At 39.2% G+C, this 19455-nt stretch overlaps 1 protein-coding gene across 1 annotated transcript in view; it reads left to right on the top strand.

Moving 5' to 3' along the window:
• Positions 1-5727: 5727 nt before the first annotated feature.
• The window catches only part of LOC139667668 (protein phosphatase 3 catalytic subunit alpha-like), a 29345-nt gene continuing 15617 nt past the window's right edge, over positions 5728-19455 (top strand). The window contains exons 1-4 of the mRNA XM_071547152.1: positions 5728-5782; positions 13073-13273; positions 18318-18442; positions 19098-19209. Coding sequence (XP_071403253.1) covers positions 5728-5782; positions 13073-13273; positions 18318-18442; positions 19098-19209 — 493 coding nt within the window. The remainder of the gene's footprint in view (positions 5783-13072; positions 13274-18317; positions 18443-19097; positions 19210-19455) is intronic.

Below are 19455 nucleotides of genomic sequence, written 5' to 3'. Positions count from 1 at the left end.
TTACTGGTATCAGCAAACCAGTTACTGCTGCTGTTGCAAAATCAGTGGTATGGCTCCATCTAGTGGCAAATTATGTAATGATTTCTGTCATGAACTCTACTTAAATTATTTGTCTATTTGGTGTCAACAGATAAAAAATTGCGGGGCAGATGAATGTGAACAAAAAACTGAAATGCATAAATAAGCCCACATTGAAAAAGGGTTCTCCTCATGTGGCCCCCAACATCCAAATCGGTCCACATTTAATGATACTTCAGTAAGTCTGTAATGCAAGTCATGTAGTCAAAATGTAAAAGAGATACAGTAGTATAATTATTCCTATGTTTCACAATGTATGCCTCTGTATGTAAAGACTGTGAGAGTCAGAGCTGGTTGAGTGAACATTCAAGTTATCTGAAGAAAGGCCCCAAAAAAAAAAAATGTGATTAAAAAAATTAAAACATAAGGGGTAGGGTTGGGTATCAAAATCGTGTGCTTTTTATGTACTGCCTAAATTTTGTATAATCAGTTTCTTGTGATGACCACAACTCATGACCTGAATTTAATATAGCCCACATGCAGACATGCCAACATGAGTAATATTCACTTTCTGGTAACCTATTGCTTCAAACAAAGGTGCTATGTTGGTAGTTCTAGTATCATCAAAATGTCAACATTAGTTTAGTTTTTTGTAGTGTAAAAGGCCTCAAGACATTACTATTTATTTGTATTTACTGACACATCTTGAGTCTGAAGATCAAAATACCAAAGGCAGATTTAAACCACTAGACTGAAGAATTAATCATATAAAGTCATATTAATCACCATGCCTTTCAACTTTTCAATGAGATGTAATTCATCAGTATCAGGCTTAGATAAAATATAACGTGCTCTGTCATTGGTCAAGTATCTTACACTCATACAGTGAGCATTGTGGTTTGATATTTTGAACTGCACCTGATGTGGCCTTATATCAAGTGCTGCTCAAGAAAAATCATTCAACATCATTATCCACAAGGCCAAAATGGCATAATGATCTCACGTCGGCAGCATCCAAAAATCAGACCAAACAAACAGAGATGATATCTGAGAGTGACCCACAAAAAAGACACAACAGACTCACAGCAACTAAGATACATGAGCCCCAACTGTTTTTGTTCCATGTGATGTCCTGTACGTCTGTGTGAGCACTGTGTCACTTTTTTTTTACATGTTTGTGTCTAAATTCTTTGTACATGTCATGTTCTTGGACAAAGTGATTCTCATTATCATTCTGATTATAAATACTTCAAAGATCCTCTTGCAATGATCAATGATCTTCCATTTGCAATACTTGCCTATAACCTGCTTGTTAATGAAGGTTATACAGCATATTAAGGCTATTTCGTTGCATTTTACAAATAGTAATTGAGATGGTAAGCATTTGTTGTGTGAGAAATATATTTTAACATGGCCGATGGCATGAGCCAAAATTGCCACATCACAAGGGTAAGGTGTAGTTCGATAAAACCTCACTTAAATGGAAAGAAAAAGTAATTGGCATGCACTGAGTAGGGCTGCCTGAAGCAAATTAAGAAAAGGAAAAGAAGCAAGAAAAGCAATGTTACTTAAAACATACCATCCATTTCCAACTCCTTCAGAATCAAATTGAAGCTGTGAACAAGAACAACAATGCGATCAAAGGTATTAGTAACAGGGGCAGTGGTGAGGACGAAGAGAAAGTCATGCCCACGCTGCTTCAGACCAGTTGTCATGACATAAATAGTGATAAACCTAATGATGAGGAAGATAGTGGTGGCCACCGTCTGTTCACATTTGGATGTTACTGAATTCTTAGGAGAATAAAGAAGACAACTCTAGGTGTGAAGACACCACTGGCCTTAGTGGTAAAGCATGTAGTGACATTTCTCAACTGATTTTTATATGAGTGATGGAGGGAAGGTGGCGGAACAAAAAAAATATGAGATAATTATTAGGTATTCTGCTTAAAACACTGTGGTAAAAACTTCAGTGGTTTGCAAACTGTCACAGGCAATCAATAAAGCAAGTAATATGACAAGAAAGTATACAAGCACATGTAAAGATTTAAACAATTTATTTTTCCTCGTTCTTTAAATTTAGTCAAAGTCAACGGTATCAAAGCCTGTAACCACTGAAGTCAACAACTCTTGCTTTGCTCCAGTCTCTTTACATTTTCACAAAGAGCATTTGGCTGTAACAGTTTACACATAGAGATAGACCTAATAGAGATTACACACAGACCCAGATGGAATGGGTCCTGGGAGGGAGAACAATACACAGAAATTACCTGTTAAAATAGGGTGAAACAAAGTGAGAGGGGAAGCAGAAGTTGCTTGTTCTCAGGTTTGGTTCCTCTTTTTTATTAAATCATGTTATATTCTGTTCTTTTCACTATTTGAAAAGATGACATGTTTAATGCAATAAATTCCAGTTTCACGCATGCAGTTCTATTACTACCTGCTGAGTAAAGAAACTACATTCCTGAAATATTCTACAGCAATTATGCTTGTTCTTTTGCCATCCGGGCACAAATGATAAGTTAAGTTAGTTAAGTTCTTTAAAACTAATATCTATTGTATTTGTCTTTATGACCATAATGACTGTAAACCCATGAGGATACCTGTGACATGAAATGTAATATTTAAAACACATGAAATGTCTATATAGCACAAAGCTTACTGAAATAACAACAAGGTTGCAGCATTACTATTAAATTGTAAGCCATTTAAAGGGGCAATAAGTAATCTATGACTTCCATTGACCTCTACTGGTGACTAGTAGGAACTGCAACAACACTGACAGATCTCACAGGTCTAATGGGCATGGGGTCACATTTACCCATCATCATCATACTATAAAGCAAGGAATTTCCATCCGATCTACTTCACACTTGGCGGGTGTATTGCTGGGGACCCAAGGACGTGCAGTCTCGGATTGGACACGCGACACGTTCAATATTAATAAACTTTGAATAAACAAGCTGCTCTGTGCAGCAGCGGGGCTCAAGGCGAATGGGCACTGCACTAGTTTACCTAATTAGAGCAGAAATCCAACAGAAACATCTGGTGAAGATAATAAAATAAAATATACTGTAATAACCTTTTTATACATAAATATAAACATATTTGTGCCCATGTTTTGTGTGTGAAGCCTGCAACCTTGTAGTCAGTAGCTCTCAGTAGGTTTTTTTTTATTTGATCTTTACACGTCTCAAATAGTTGGCGCTAACAGTTCACACATAGACCTCACTGTAATCTCTCTGTCCAGCGCACAATGCAGCTGTTGGACAGGCTCTACCAAAGTGCTGTGGCAAAACCACAGTAAAGTAAGAGCCATTAGGGATTATGTTGACGGATAAGGCTGAGAAACAAGACTCAAGGAGTGAAGCAACTGCACTCTTAAACTCTATTGGCCTCACACACGCTTGAGCTTCAAACCATTTGGCAATAATTTTGGTTCCATGAAATTGTCAAATCCAAATTTTGGGTTGTCAACACATTTTTCGGACCTAGTTTTGAAATGGTTTGAAAACTATGGAAGGGTTTTAGCTGCAGGCATGTACAATTACATTTTCATTTACATTACAATTAACGATTTTCAAAATGTTGTCCTCTCTATCATGTCATTAGGCTTGTGCACACTTAATGAAAACAATTCCAATCTTGCCTCTGAGAGAATAAATTAATCTGGTGAGTCTTGTTTATCAAAATAACTACAGCAGAAACTATACATTTTAGAAGACATGTTTGAAGATTTCAACTCAGTGACAGTAATTTAAAATATCAATGACACCAGTCATGTTCTTCTCTTTGACCTGGTTACTATAGTTACATCGTCAGTGGCAACACTGGGAACATTCTGTGATGATTTTTTCTATGTGAATGGGTACAGTCACTGGAAAGTTTTGAAAACCACAGAGCAAAACCCTTAAAAATGTGCAAGTGTCTTTGAAGCTGAAGGTCCAGTGGGTTAGTGTTAGGGTCACTTTCATGGCAAATGTCTGAGAGATTATCAAAGCCACAGTCCAGATGATAAAGACAACATAGAGCTGTGGGTAAACAAACCCCACCCATAATCTTGCATTTGCAAGCCTTGAAAGTTTTACAGAAAATCACTGAAAGAGGACCATTAGATTGTCACTGCAAGCTAGCTAGGTAGGATGCACTGTCATAGAAAACTAGCTAGTGTTACCTAAAAAATATTTCAAATGACAATAAAAAATGTGCAAATATCATCCAGTTCAAACATGCTGGCTGAGGCTGAGGTCATCAACATTATAGTGAGGAGTGCCCCAACCTACTGGGCTTCATTGATCTGCTGCTAACCCTGCCAGCTTCAACATTCAAGTGTGAGAGGAACTTCAACTCTGTGAAAAGTATCAAAACAAACTTGGGAGCCAACATATAGCTGCATCAATCCTGATCCTTGACCACTGATCATTGGCTGAGGAGATGAGCTAGGCACAGTGCCACATGGCTTGTGGTTGGCTAAGTGGATAATGGGGCGGAGCCACTGTTGGCAGCCTTGAGGAGGAAGCTTCTTCCCAGTCAAAGGGAACAAAAGTCCCTTGTGCTGTGTACTTTGTGAATCAGTTCACCTATTCACACTTTTTAAGAATACCACAGTATTGTTTGTGAATGGTCAAAAATATTTGTATTTATTCATTTTATTTCTGTCCATCCTATGCATTTTTTTTTGTTATATATTGAACCACAATTCACTCCATACATTTAATTAACAGATTGTTGTAGAAATATTTAGAATTTTATTTTGTAGCAAATACAACTTAAATATTTTGAGAAAAGTCAAAAAGTTGGGAGATGACAGATACTTTGTTCTAACTAAATTCTGATAGGTCACTCAACTGTCCACAGGCAGTAATGTATAAAGTTCACAGAAACACTCTGCATACATTCTCCATTTAGACAGCTTGCATAAAAACTGATAGTTTGTCGCCACCAAGTGAAATTTATCGGGTACACTTACACTAGTAAATAGATTGCATTAATCCAATTTCTGACAAAATACTTGTACTTTAAGTATAGTGTGTGTGCGTGTGTGTGTGTGCGCGCGCGTGTGTGTGTGTGTGTGTGTGTGCATGCCTGCGTGCGTGCACATATGCGTGCATATCATAAAAACAAAACAGTAGCTATTTGAAGATAAAATAAAATTGAATAGATGCTATAGCTTGGTAGGCTATAGGCTACACATGTTGAACCAAAGCCTATCCGCTCTCATCTTCAGGCGTACCAAAATTTCGAGAATACCAAAACATGGCGCGCCGTGCGTGCGTGGGGCAACCCCGTCTCAGCCTCCATCTGATGGCAGCATCAGGCAGTCCCGTGAAACATTTGCGTGGGAGTTCCCTTCACCGCCATGTCGGGATGGTGCACATCTCTCTCTCTCCCTCGCTCTCTCTCTCTCTCTCTCTCTCTCTCTCTCTCTCTCTCTCTCTCTCTCGCTCTCTCTCTCTTTCTCTCTCTCTCACACATCCTCCCCCACATAACAGCTTAGCACAGTACAGCAGCAGCCCTTCCAGCATCCAGCATCCAGCATCCATCCTCCTGGCTGTAGCAGCAGTCGTACCCGGCGCAGGCACCGCTACACGGAGGGGGCGCATCGTCTGAGTGATGCCACAGCATCCACCGCACCTCGACAAGAAATACTGAGACTTTATCCCGAAAGGAGGAAGAGAAAACGCTTTAGCCTCGAAGACAGCAACTGCCCATGAAGATGTCTAACGCTGACATCGTCTTAAACGCCACCGATCGGATGGTAAAATGTAAGTTAGCCTGCGTTTTTCGTTTGGTTATGGCTGTAGATATTACATAACATCTGAAATATTTAGCTCTTTGTGGTTTGGCATTATTTGGCGTTTATTTAATTGATACTGTATGTGCGGCCATCAAGTTGGGCTCGTAATTATGGTAGTGGGCTACTGGACCTTTGATGTTGATAAACATTCATGTTTTTCTTTGCTACACAGTCTTCACGGAGGATGGGGATAGATTTGAGTAGTTTTCCGAGTGATCCGGGATATAGGAATTTGTTTTTTTTTGTTTTTTTTTTGAAAAATGGTTTGCTGTCACGATTTGACTGAATCTTGGCTTGGGGAGGCAGAGGGGGAGACGGGAAAAACAGCTGAATTGCCGAGGTTGTGGTTGAAGCTGGGGCAGTGATGCAGCAGGATTTCACAGGCTGTGACAGGGCCAGTGGGAGAGGAGGAGGGCATGAAATTGACATTTAATGAGCTATATTTTATCAGCCTACTGTTTTTGAGTGAGTCATTTTTTAGTTTGAATTGAAAAGGTCTATGTATGTAAAATCGCAAAAGCTGCATCAGAGGATGTGGAGTAAGCTGTGCTATCAGAGAATTAGTGAGAATGCAAGTTGCATCAATGGAGGATGATAAATTGCTTGCAACTGAGCCATAACTCATTTAGCCCTGCTCATTTTGACCATGCATCAGCTCATAGCCAGCGCTAGTCTTAATAAATTCACATATGTTACTGTAAGGGCCATGCACTGCTCAATCAATATTTGTGAGCATGGACAACTTTGTAGAGTTGAAGGAAACATGTCTAATCTATAGGCTACTTTCACTGAGATCCTCAGACTCCAGTTGCTACATTAACAGTTGTTACATCTGAATTAGCTTTATTTAAGGTAATTTCAAGGCAGCACTACATCCGTATGACATAACAGACAAGTGGACTGGATTTTTGACCAGTCAGTCCATAGTGAATGTTCCCTACTGCAAACTGAACTGTTGTAGCGCAAACATAACATATTCAGATACTAAAATTCATATGTGCTTACTTCCAGTTACAGAACAGTTAGATCTTTAAAAAAAAAAAACAAGGTTTCAGGGCACCACTCACTCCATCCTGAATTGCATCTAACTGCTGCACTGTCTGCCATTTGTCTGTCACCTCATCATGGCTTGATATTTACCAATATGTCCACAATCAGAGAACGGAGTTGGTCTAGAATGAGGTCTGCATGTGCTCTCTCCAAGTCTCTTCTTATGACTGTTGTTCAGTCAGTTATTTAGTGCGTTTCTTTGACTGAGAAACTCACAATAGAGACAAAATGATCCTTTCATAGGCATTTTTGTCAGTGTTTTACCTCCACATCCAGGTAAGAGCATATTCAAAATAATTCAGACAAGAGTTGCATAACAGCTGCATACAGCACATTCAAGAATGGAGATTCAGCTTTCATAACGTGGTCATGTAACATCTGATATTTGTGATATAGGGTTTCCCAGTTGAACCAAAATATATTTATTTGTTTCATCTTTGCTATCACTTAGCCCCATGGTATGTATAATACGATTGCTACACTATCAAGCTATCTCCTGTATCTGTACTGTGTTCTGACAGATGGAATCAGTATTCATGAATGCAGCATACAGCTGATATGGACTGGATCTTATGATAGCCTACTGTGGTCAATAGAAATTGATAGAGTGATTTATTATTTGTAGTGATATCCTATCTCTCACATAACTACACCATCTAACACAGATTTTAGTGGCAAAAGAAATGCACAGCAGAGATGGAACCAAGTCACAGATTGTTAAATAACTGAAACTTAAATGAATAGGTCAGGCCTGCCAATACATTTAGTTTCAGTTACTCACTGAGTTGGACTTGTTGGACAGTAGTAAACTCAGCTTCGTCTCACCATGCTTTGTTTTGTAGGTCAGATGTTAATGATTCCCATGCCACAACGCTGATGAGTTATGCTACAGTTTGGAGATTACTTGACATGTTTCACAGTAGATATAAAATAGTTCCTCCTACACCTGAAATGTCATGGAGGTAAAATAAGATGCGAGAAACTGCATTTCATGCTCAAAGGAAGATATCAAGTGTCTGGTGATACTTGTCGAGTCAAAATGTTTACAGTTAATGTATGTGGTGTATGTGACTAACTATTGAGCATGGATTACTATAAGCCAATTAATTTGTCCCAGTATACTTATCCCCCAAGTAAAGAGCTATCTGAAAGCTGTAAACGATGGTGCCAGCGATTAAATTGACGAGAGCTAAGTGTGTGGCTTGGTCGAGAGACACCATGTGTGAATGGAGCGAGCGAGCACTAACAGCTAATGGGCGAACGTTAGCCCGCTACTTTTCCTCCCTAGATTTGTCTAGTATGGGTTTGCGAGATAGTTATCAACTCTAAGTACAAGCTACTAACAGATTCTGACACAGCACATAGAAATGTTGTTTTATCAAGGAAAGGAAGGTTATAATAAAGTTATAATACAAAAACTCAATTGGGTTTGCGTTGCGGCATCTTTGTTGTATCTTTGACTGATTGATAGGAAGCCCAGCCAATGACAACATTTCATTATGAGTAACCATTAGACAAATACAAACATAAAGTTAAAAGCATTACAATTTTTTGTAAATATTGAAACTGGAATCACAAAGACAGATTTTTTTATTTAATGTTTGCAAAACTTATACGACCATGGTAGTACAAATTCCTTCCTACAAAGATTGAAAACAGTTTCAACCTTTCAAAACTTAGCGTTAATCTTTCGGATTCTGGCAGTTATCTAACTCTAACGCAGTTTGACTAGCATGTTGTGGCGATGCTGAAGATTTTCTAATGATGTTGCTCCAAAGAAAGAAGCTAACTTTGAAAACCTTTTTACTTTTTTGATTTTAATTCAATTATAATTCAGTTTTCCTTTTATTCATTTTCCTTGCTCAGGCTTAGCTTGGCTAAATGTGATGAAACATATTTTGTTAATTGTGTTTACATTCAGGGGTTCAGAATAATATAGTTTTGGATTTAAAAAAAATATATCAGGATTTGATGAACTGTTGAAATTAGGTTTTTAGCTTTTAGCTGGCTGAAAAACATTGAAACAGAATTTGAAGTTCACATAATTCCTTTAGGGACGTAACAGCAGCACAGCAATTACAGTGTTGGACCTTCAGCAAGCCACTGATGCACAGGTGGCACAAATTGCTGGATCTCTATGTACTGTATGTCTATGTACTGTGTGTTAGCAGTATGACTTAAAGTCTCGATATGAAAAAGTCAAATGAAAGATATCAGGACAGCAAATGAAACTTTGGGTACCAGGGATAGCTGATGTTGACTGCTTACTGTCGACAAACTCAAATACATGTACTGTGTGCTTATAACTGATAATGTTCTATTAAAATATAAATATCAATTTAAAATCACTTCAGACAGTCATAACTCATCAAACAAGACTAAAATAAACTGTAAAATGAGAAGGGAACATAACAACCTAACATGCACTAGTTTATTGAATCAAGCTTGCAAAAGGGAGAAACGATTTTCAGGAAAATGTGTTTGTCGTAGAGAACGCACACAGCCATAACCTCATAATATAGAGAAGCCTCAATATAACTTACAAATTTGACATGTGGCTACTGTATGTGTGTTTCTCAACAGCATCGATGTGAACCTCCCATGCAAATTGCAGCTTTCCATGCTGGCACTGGCTGTACTCCAACAGTCAGCTGCTGCTGCTGTTGCCCAGCAACATATACCATAGTTCAACTCTACTTGGGTGCCCAGTAGAAGTGAGCTTAAATCTCTCCACCATATATCTGTGTGTTTGTGTGTGTGTGTGTGTGTGTGTGTGTGTGTGTGTGCCTGTGTGCATACGTGCATACATATGCATATGTGTGTAAAAATACATCATTAGTTAAGTATCTGGGTTGCTTTGTTGTATTTCTTTGTTCTAAATGGGATTAATTCTTTGTTGAGGATGTAACAGTACCATAATAGGCCTTGTTTAGTGTATTTTAGCAGTAACTTTAGTTGTTAAATAGGAGTAGGGAGCTGGTGATTACTGGGGATTTTATTAGATTTTTCATGTGATATTTTCATTTGCCAAGATGCACACAGCTGTGAAGCATGCAATTAAGCTAGTTTTGTCCAACTCTCAAAAACTTACCTGAAACTCCCACAGCATAGCCAGTATGCTACTGTACTGAATCTTTATGGTCAGAGCGTTCCGAGATTGTGGTCAGAGTAACAACTGCAATCAACTTTTCTATGAGTCTTTTCTCCATTTTCACTCTGGTTGTTGTTGTTGCTCTTGAAAATTGTCCCCATCTTCTCTTTGTTGTGACTGTTCGGCTCTCAAAAGGTAGTTGACATCATGCCTGCGCCTGAACTTTTCTCAAGTTTAGAAAGTGCCACGCGCCCACTTGTGGCCGCCCCCCATTCAATTTACTGTTAAAAAGGAGCTGGCAGTTTGAAAAAAGTGGAATAGGGTGACCAGGTCTTTATATTATTTTGCAGACTGGGAGTCATGTGGTATGTTTGTATTATGACAGTTGTGATTGATTCAGGCAACGATTTCACACAGAACTAATGCTGGTTGGGGGAATACGCACAGATTGAGACAAATCTAAGTTGATTTTTGTCTGACTTTGTAAATTTCTCTGAGAATGCACATCAAATACTGTATAATTTATTGTATGGCCAGTGTTTACACAAGAAGTGGGGCGAGATTACAGTACCAGCAACTGATTTCAGATCAGTTTCTACTGGCATACATCAGCGGGGCGAATAAAAGCTAAATTGATCTCTTACCAGCATTTGGGGCATTAAGTCCAAATGCTATGGTTAGCAAATGCAAAGTCTCTGGAGAATCTTGATGCACTGTGGAGGCACCAGCCTGTCACATAGTGCCAGTAGTTGTATATAAAGGTAACACAATACATTTCAGAGTACAATAATATCTTCAATCCATAAACCACTATGTAAACAAAGCCAGTGGTTGCTTATTGCACCCATAGTTTTGGGCTTTAAATAAAAACGGTTTAATGCTTAGGAGGACCAAAAAAAGAACATTATGGAAAATTTGTCAATGCACAGGCATGAAAGATGAAAGGCAAGTGAGGGGTTCAGAAAAATAGATGGGTGATTGTGCTGAGTTTGTACTTGCTTGAAAAATCCATTGTCAAAACACACATCATCATCATCGCACACACACACACGCACACACACACACTGCATAATGTGAATGACTTTACTCCAATTTAAATCCCTTGCTAGGGCTAGCCTTATTATCCTAGGAGCAGGAACTTGAGATTCTCTCTTTTCCCCCTCTAGTCTAACATCCATTATTAAAGAGCATGTTGATCATGTTGGGTTTAAGCCTCAGCTTTGAGATTCTTCCCTCGTCTCCTCTTCATTTGCCGCTGCTCAGTGGCCCTGTTTGCTATGTACTGTATAAATCTTACAAGCATAGCCGTACTACTGGATGATACTATTGCTTGTGTATGTGTGTGTGTGTGTGTGTAACTGTTTTATTGACTGTTGCCACATTCCTCAGGACTTATTTTTCTTCTCACCAGAATTATTTACAGCTCAGAAATGTAGCGAGAGTTATCTCCGCTAAGCCAGATGATCTGTAGATTTACTTTGACAGGAAGGCCCTGAAAACAGAACTTGTATTTCATCAAAGTGAAAATATACAGTAAGTGAAACAAACTGTTGATGTGTTAAGTTCTCAAACCTCAGATGATTTTTCATGGATGAAACAAAATCTGATTTGGCTTTCCATACACATTATCAATTCTGCGTTATACGTTTAGGTCAAGGATCCAAAATGGAAGCTGCGATGGTGTTAGTTAGCTTGATGCTCTCAGATTGTGATGGGATACCAACAGTCTTAGTACACACAGATCAGCACCAGAGCTAATAAATCACTTTTGCTGCTACCAAAGTAATGATCTGTGATTGGATTTCACAGTTTCACAGGATGTGTGCTAAGTAGGTGACTGGTGCATTTTCATGGCCACAGGCTCTAGCAATCCAGGGAGAGCTTGATGAATAGAGCGCTTAGATGTTAGCTGAGTTTTATCCAGCACTACCTAAAAACATCGCTACACTTACAAAGTCACCAGACAGCTATAATACAATCATTTTTATCATTTGTTCTTGAAAAATACTTTTTTGTTTCTCAAGTCCATTTACTGATCTTTGTCTGCTGTAGTTTACTCAAACTAGAGTACAGAATGTCGTATCAGCAGGAAAAAAAAACAGTCAGGCTTTCATTTTCCATTCTTTACATCATCAGTTTACAGCATTGCATAAATGATGATATACTCTGTAAATATCCATAATTAAAGTAGGTCACATGTTTGAGTATTTGCTTCAGACAGTTTACAACAAAGCACACTTGTGCTAGACTCTAATACATTTTACCCTTTTTAAGTGAATCTTATACAATTCCATTCAATATAAGTTATGCAAATGCCTCCAAAAGGCTGAAATATATTATTTTAGAATTATTTTTTTCAACTGCATATGCTGAACATCATTGTGAGGGATATTTAGAGGAAGGATTGTTATCTTATCTGGTTTGGTTGTTTCCTCTCTTACTCATTTTCTTCTGTACCATGTTTCTGCAGAAAATTCATTAATTAATTAATCAACGGTAAAGAGGGAACTGTAGGGAACATTGCATTTAGGCGTAGTACCTGTTCATGACAAAACCTGGTTCCCTAAAAGCTTTTTGCTATACAGTCTCTTCTGGCACCATCATGAGTGCTAAATCCATGAGCTATGCTGCTTCTGCATGAGTCTGTTAATAGCAAACTCCCAGACAGATAATGAGTGTGAAGCTTAAGTTGAAAATTGAATGACTGATATAGTAGCAGTGAGACTGTTTGGTCTCCATAACTAATACTCTTGAACTTGAATAGTTTAATTTAATCCTAGTAATAGTTTAATTTAAATCTGCAAATTGCTTCTTCCATTTTACTGTCCCACTACATATTATGCGAAGCAGACCAGTACTTTGTAAACATTGTTTTGATGCCAGAGATGTACATATAATTCGACAGAGATGGATGCAGCAGCGCTATGATGGAAGAGATTTTCTCAAATGGGATTCCTATATGAATATGAATAATCTGGTGTCTGCATTCTGGAGTGGTATTTGCCTAACCTCTCTCAGAGTGTGAAAATGTATTTGAAATCGCTCTAACAGATGGCCATAGTTACTCTGATGTCCCCTCTGATTGAATGTGACCATGTGTCTGTGCTCTGTCCTCAGCTGTCCCCTTCCCCCTAAGCCACCGCCTTACGATGAAGGAAGTGTTTGACTGCGAAGGGAAACCGCGTGTGGACCTCCTGAAGGCCCACCTCACCAAGGAGGGCCGGGTGGAGGAGGCTGTGGCTCTTCGCATCATCAACGAGGGAGCAGCTATCCTGCGCCAGGAGAAAACCATGCTGGACATCGAGGCGCCAGTCACAGGTAGGCATTTAGACATTTGCTTTTCACTTGGCCCCCTCCAGCTTGGGTCAGCTGCCGGACGGCAAGTGTGCAACTGGTAAGGATTCAGTGTCTGGGGCTTGAACCTGAATCATCCACTTGTCTAACCACTACTCCACCCTCCCGCCTTAGTTTGTGAAAGTTTAGGACTGCCTAGTATTCACATAGTTATGTTCTAGAACTAAACTGTTGAACACATGGCTTTGTAACAAAATGTAACAAGCCTTTCTAGAAATATCTCCAATCAATTATACTGAAAACATATCTGGTTAAAATAAGTGTGGCATTGCCTTACTGATTGATGATATTGTCACCTTTTGATGCTGAGGAGTTTAGCTTGTATGCCAACTGGCAAGATATCTGTCCCATGTTAAATGCATGAACATTTATTATATGAGACTGTTGGCTGAGGTTGGGTCTGTGGACAAAAGATGTTAACCATGAAGTTGCCTCTTTGATAAGAGAGGTAAGTGGGTTAGTAGAACTTTGCTCTGAAAAAAAACCCTCAAATATTTCAGGGTAATCCTACTAGTATATTATATATATGTGTGATTGCAGGATGGAGATTTAGCAGAATGGGTATCATAGAAATGCTTGTAGGATGACCTACACTAAACTTATGGCTGTATTTCTATATATAGTCTGTTTGGAAGAGAATCTGACAGTGAATAAAAAGAGAGGCATTGGACTTGAATGAGTGAAAGGACATGGAGTGAGTGTGCGCATTCATTACCTATAGTACAAAAATAAACCGAGCAGCTGACTGGAGTTCAAAGGAAGATGAAGAATAGATAGCAAAGGAGGACTCTGTGTGTGTGTGTGTGTGTGTGTGTGTGTGTATGTGTGTGTGTGTGTGTGTGTGTGTGTGTGTGTGTGTAGATTCACACAGCAGGAAGCTGTCACTTCGAGGTAGAATCTTAATTATCGCGTCACGTAGGAAATATAGTTCTGCAACACTTCAGAGGCTCTATGTCTCTTTCATAGCTCTTCTCATGAAACACCAATATCCTGCCCCTCCGCCCCTCCTATAAAACTGCCTTTCTCTCCCTAACTGAAATCCCATTGGTTTACACTTTTGACCGATCCCTCCCTGTGTTATATCCCGCCTTAATATTCTGTTTCCATCGGAAATAGATCAAATTAAGGAAGTGTGATGCCATTTCATTGTGATTCTGACATGAACCTTGTCGGCTCCATCTTTTGGCCCTGAATTGACCCCTTTCCGGGTCAAAGTGATCACACTCAACAATAATTCTGACTTATCTACGCCGCTGAGCACAGCGCTAACTAGAGCGGCAGTAGCATGTAGATCAGGAGTGTCAAACTCATCTGACTTCACTTCACTACATGCAGACCAGAGCAAAATCTTTCATCACATTTTAAACAAGTGAAAGCTAACAGTGCTAGTTACAAGCTTTCCACATAGGAGTGTATGGGTGAATAATGCAATATTGTTTTCACTAGCTGCGTTGATGTTATATACACTGTTTTTTTATTTGTTGCTTAGTTAAAGCATTTTAAACAAGGGTATCACAAATTTATTTCAAGCAAAAAGATGCCTTAATTTGACTGGGTCTTCCAAAATAAAAAAATGAGTAGGCCAACAATGTTAAATTACAGAGATAAAGTAAAGGTAAAAAAATAAAACGGTATCTGTACACTGTAGCAGATAGCATAGCTTATATGTACCTGTCATTCTCTCCTTCTGATCACTCTTTAACATGTCCTAGTTATATTCCTAACTGAAATGACCTGAGTCACATACAAATGTAATTTTCATCCTCTGCATACAAGCCAACCATAGTTGCCCATCACAAATAATTTAAAGATTTCTTCTTCAAGCTGAAGTGACAGCATGATTCATCGTAATTGCTTCTAAAGGTTCTAAAGTTCATCCAATTGATAAGTTGTGAATGCAACATCCAGTTGTAGAAGAGTGTAGGCAGTTCACACATACAGTGCTGATGACTAAAAGTGTTGTGTTGTCATGCACTGATCACAAAAATCTGACACGCTATACGATGCCAAACCCCTTGGTAAATCCAGCTTTCCACCAAGCGATAGCACTCTGCTCACATGACAGAACAGTGGTGTAGTCGAGTATATCGTCACAGACTTTTATTGGGTTACACAGACATGCAACTCGAAAAATGCATCTTCGCCCCCTAGTGGTAAAATATGGTAGTGTTGTCTCTCGCAGAGAGGCCAGGTGGAATGGAGCCCTGTGGAGAATTTGCATAAAGGCCATGTGAATGATTGAAACCTCCAATTACAGATTGAATTACTGATGTAATACAACCAAGGTAGAATTTGCTCTAAAGCTTGATCATGTTTTGTTTTTGATAAAAACATTTTACTCTCTACTTTTTACCTCATGAATAATTCATGTATGTCTGATGATGTCAATTATCAATGTGATTTCCAGTAGTAGCAAACTTTTTTATGGCAGTGGTGTTTTGCTGAGCGTGGAAGGGTTTATTTAATCCTGTTTTGTCATATTCTATGAATTAACTGTAGTTATTTAGATCAAATTACAGCTGGCAAAGTGGCGGTTGACAAGGTTGCTGGCAGCAAGTGTCATAAATGGGTCATGCAGACACGGGAGCTAGCTTCTTATTATTCATGAACCCTTTTAGTCAATGAACGCTGATTAGCCACAATGCTAGCATGGACATGTACAAGCACTGGTTCTCAGAAGAAAAAAAACAAGAAGAAATCATCTCGCCATTTATATTTTTGTATATGTTTACACTGAAATGATGTCGTCACTTAAGGCAATTTCCAGTCTAGCAACTCGTTAATGTTACAATAGACCATTAGCTGTTGAGCCTCATTGACTTCTATGTGATGCTGGTCTCTCCAGGTCTCTCTGTCCATCAGAGGGCGCTCCAAACACTCGACTGCAAGCAAGCTAAATAATACATTTGTAGAACTACCCTTTAGTAGTCGCAGGACTTGAGTTGAAATCTTTTTTTTTTTACATTTTTCAACAGCGTGTGCTCATGCTTTACGCTTGGGCCTTTTTGTTCAAATCAAAGTTATAAGTTTATTATTCTTTCATATATGTTTGAAATACACCTAAACCGTTTGCACTGTGGACATCTGGTTTTGGTGCATGTATCAAAGTGTTGTTTTTGAGGCCGCACGCCATACACACCACATGCACATTCACACTCACAAGCACTCTGTCGCTCCTGTACACTCCATGGATTCAAAAACTTCAATCAACATCACCCAGTAATACGTGACATTCAGTATGTGTCTTCAGAAGTTATGCAACTAAGTGTGCTGTAAGTGAGAGTTCGCACAGCGTTCCAGTGGTTTGCCTGAAAGTCACTCCAGTGTTTTACAAAGAAGGAGGTGGCAAATGGATGAAATGCACATTCACCTCAGGAGAAGTCAGAGGCTTCTTGCCTTGACTGGCGTCAGGAAAATGGAGGCTTTATGTATTAAGCATGAAATATGGATGATGATCTGAGTATTGTGTATGGGCATTTGTGAGGATGGAGCTGTATGGAGGTATGTTTTATCTCTTGAGCTAGAGCTATGTTTGAATGTCTCTGCAGCGGTGTGTGTGCACTGTGTGTGTGTGTGTGTGTGTGTGTGTGTGTGTGTGTGTGTGCATTCATATATTATGAGGCATTTATGCACTTGTGAATCTTTACTTGCATGGATGTGTTGTTGTTGTTGTGTGTGTGTGTGCGTGTGCATGGGTGTGTGTGTGTTTGATTAGATTTAGTCACACAAGCAGTCTCCCACTCACATTGCTCTAAGCTTTGAGTGGGCGAAGGCCACTGTGGAACTGATAGGGGAGACAGAAAAGAGAGGAGATGGAGGATGAGGAGGAGAGAAGGAGACAGAGAAAGATGATAATGAAAAATTGAAGGCAGTGAGGAAATGAAATGTAGGTTTGCACTCCGGAGCCGCAGTATTCACCTCGAAAATGTATGTATCTCCCAGGGGGGCTCGAGCTCCCACAGTCCTACTCAGCCTCCTAGGGTGGCTGTTGACGCTGGGAAAAGACCAAGGGAACATCTCCATGTGAAACACTACATCAAGGCAGGAGGAACTGGTACCATTTTTTATTGTTAAAAAAATCATATCATCGTGGCAAAAACAGTTTACAACCTCTGCCCCAGGATGTCGTGTCTCCCCATCGCTCCACACTACTTGTCCTCACAAAATACAACTTTTTACAAATTTGAGTATAGACCCACAGTAGCCAGAGATAAAGGCAGAGTGAGAATTCCCCCAGTGTTCATGCAGTTCGTACTAACATTCAGTAAGTTCAGGGAGTTTAGAATCGTTTAAGGCTATATGGTTGTTTATGGTTGTGTTTATAAAAGCCTATGTTTATGGTTACATAACCTGTAGGGAAACTCTATTTATATGTCATTATTATTGATAGGTCTTTCTAAAACACTGACTTTCATGCTTTAATTTTTCAACAATAGCAATGGCAATGATTACAAGGCAAAAAACAACACACAACGAATTTGGGGGATTTTTAACATTTCAGTCTAAACCATACCCACTTCCGGTTTAAGCCCACCCACTCCCAGATTTAGTGGAAATACTATTCAAATAATTTAGTTCGTTGAACAGTTGAACAATTACAGATATAAATACAAATAGTCGCATCTTCGCATTGTCTATCTAATTATATAACATGTAAAGGGAAGCAGTTGTGCCCAAAAATGGTATTGATACACACCTCTGGAGCCACGTAGCCCTGCTGGCCGAGCATGAAATCCTGTCTCTCTCCTATCTGTCTCCCAGCCTTCAGCCTTAGTAAATAAAAGAAGTTGATTGCCTGCTCTCCTTACAAAAGCAGGCATTACACATTTGCATGGACACTCACACATACACTTATTCTGTACATGAGGACTTTTCTCTCCACTCACATATACAAATAGAGACACGTGCGCCCATACACTCACACACACACAAAACTCAAAATTTCAATTGGGAGAATCCCGTAATTCTGAGATTTTGTAACATTTGCTCTCCTTTGGTTGTTTTCCAGTGTGTGGGGACATCCATGGGCAGTTCTTTGACCTTATGAAGCTGTTTGAAGTGGGAGGATCACCAGCCACGACACGGTACCTGTTCCTTGGGGACTATGTGGACCGTGGCTACTTCAGTATTGAGGTAAGATCCATCAGAATATTATTAAGTCATTGAACGAAATTTCAGCTCCCATTATACATTGTTTATGAAACATCGGTAAGCATATCAAGGCTTACAGATAAGAATTTACCCTACATATACACTCAGTGTCGTAATATAACAAGTTCAATCTAGTCTCAAAGGCCGACTTAGCTCTTGTTTGAAGCTAAACTGATTGCGGAACAACACCGGTGCTAATATGCAGCCAGAAGCCCCAGGAAGGAAGGAAGGAAGGAAGGAAGGAGGGAAGGAAGGAAGGATCGGATGAAGAACAAATGAACAAACAAGCAATAAACGCAGACACTGTGAATTTGCATTAAAGGGAAGCTCTCATCTTGCCTTGAAGGCGTGATTTTCCCCAAACAGACATGCTCTACCAATTCGTGAAACTATCAGACAATCTATGTCAGCTGTCAAGATCATTCAGCAGAGTTGTTATTCCGGCATTATACATTATTCAAATTAAAGCAACCACAGTCAGCTAAAGGTTGATTTTAAGCTTCTCTCTGATTTTTGGCTCACGGGCAACCATAGACCAGGGCAGGGATTGATTTCATGCATAACATATCTTATATCATATTGATGTTTCTAGCTGTTTGCTGAAATTAACACTTTGCTCTGTATATTTTTTTGACAGTGTGTTTTATACCTTTGGTCGCTGAAAATGCTCTATCCAAAGACGCTATTTTTACTTCGAGGAAATCATGAATGTAGACATTTGACAGAATATTTCACCTTCAAACAAGAATGTGAGTACCTTTCAGTGCTTATCTTGTTATTTTTTCTCTCTGTCTCACGAATGTCATGAGTAGCCTGGAGCGCTTTTTGGTGGAAATTATAACTGGTGTACCTTTCTTTAGAGAGGGTGAAGTTAATTCCATATGAGAGGATAAAAAAGGGACGGATTTTGCTTTGAATAATGGGGAATTGAGAGTTGATGATAAAACACATGCACACACACGCACAGACACACACACTCACACGGCCACGAAGGT

Source organism: Centroberyx affinis, unplaced genomic scaffold (genome assembly GCF_046629955.1).
Source record: "Centroberyx affinis isolate AG114_WGS23_722 - 3 ecotype Tasmania unplaced genomic scaffold, CSIRO-AGI_Caff_v1 ptg005694l_1, whole genome shotgun sequence".
Taxonomy (NCBI): domain Eukaryota; kingdom Metazoa; phylum Chordata; class Actinopteri; order Beryciformes; family Berycidae; genus Centroberyx; species Centroberyx affinis.
The sequence above is the reverse complement of the archived record's forward strand: the minus strand, read 5'-3'. Positions and strand labels throughout refer to the sequence as shown.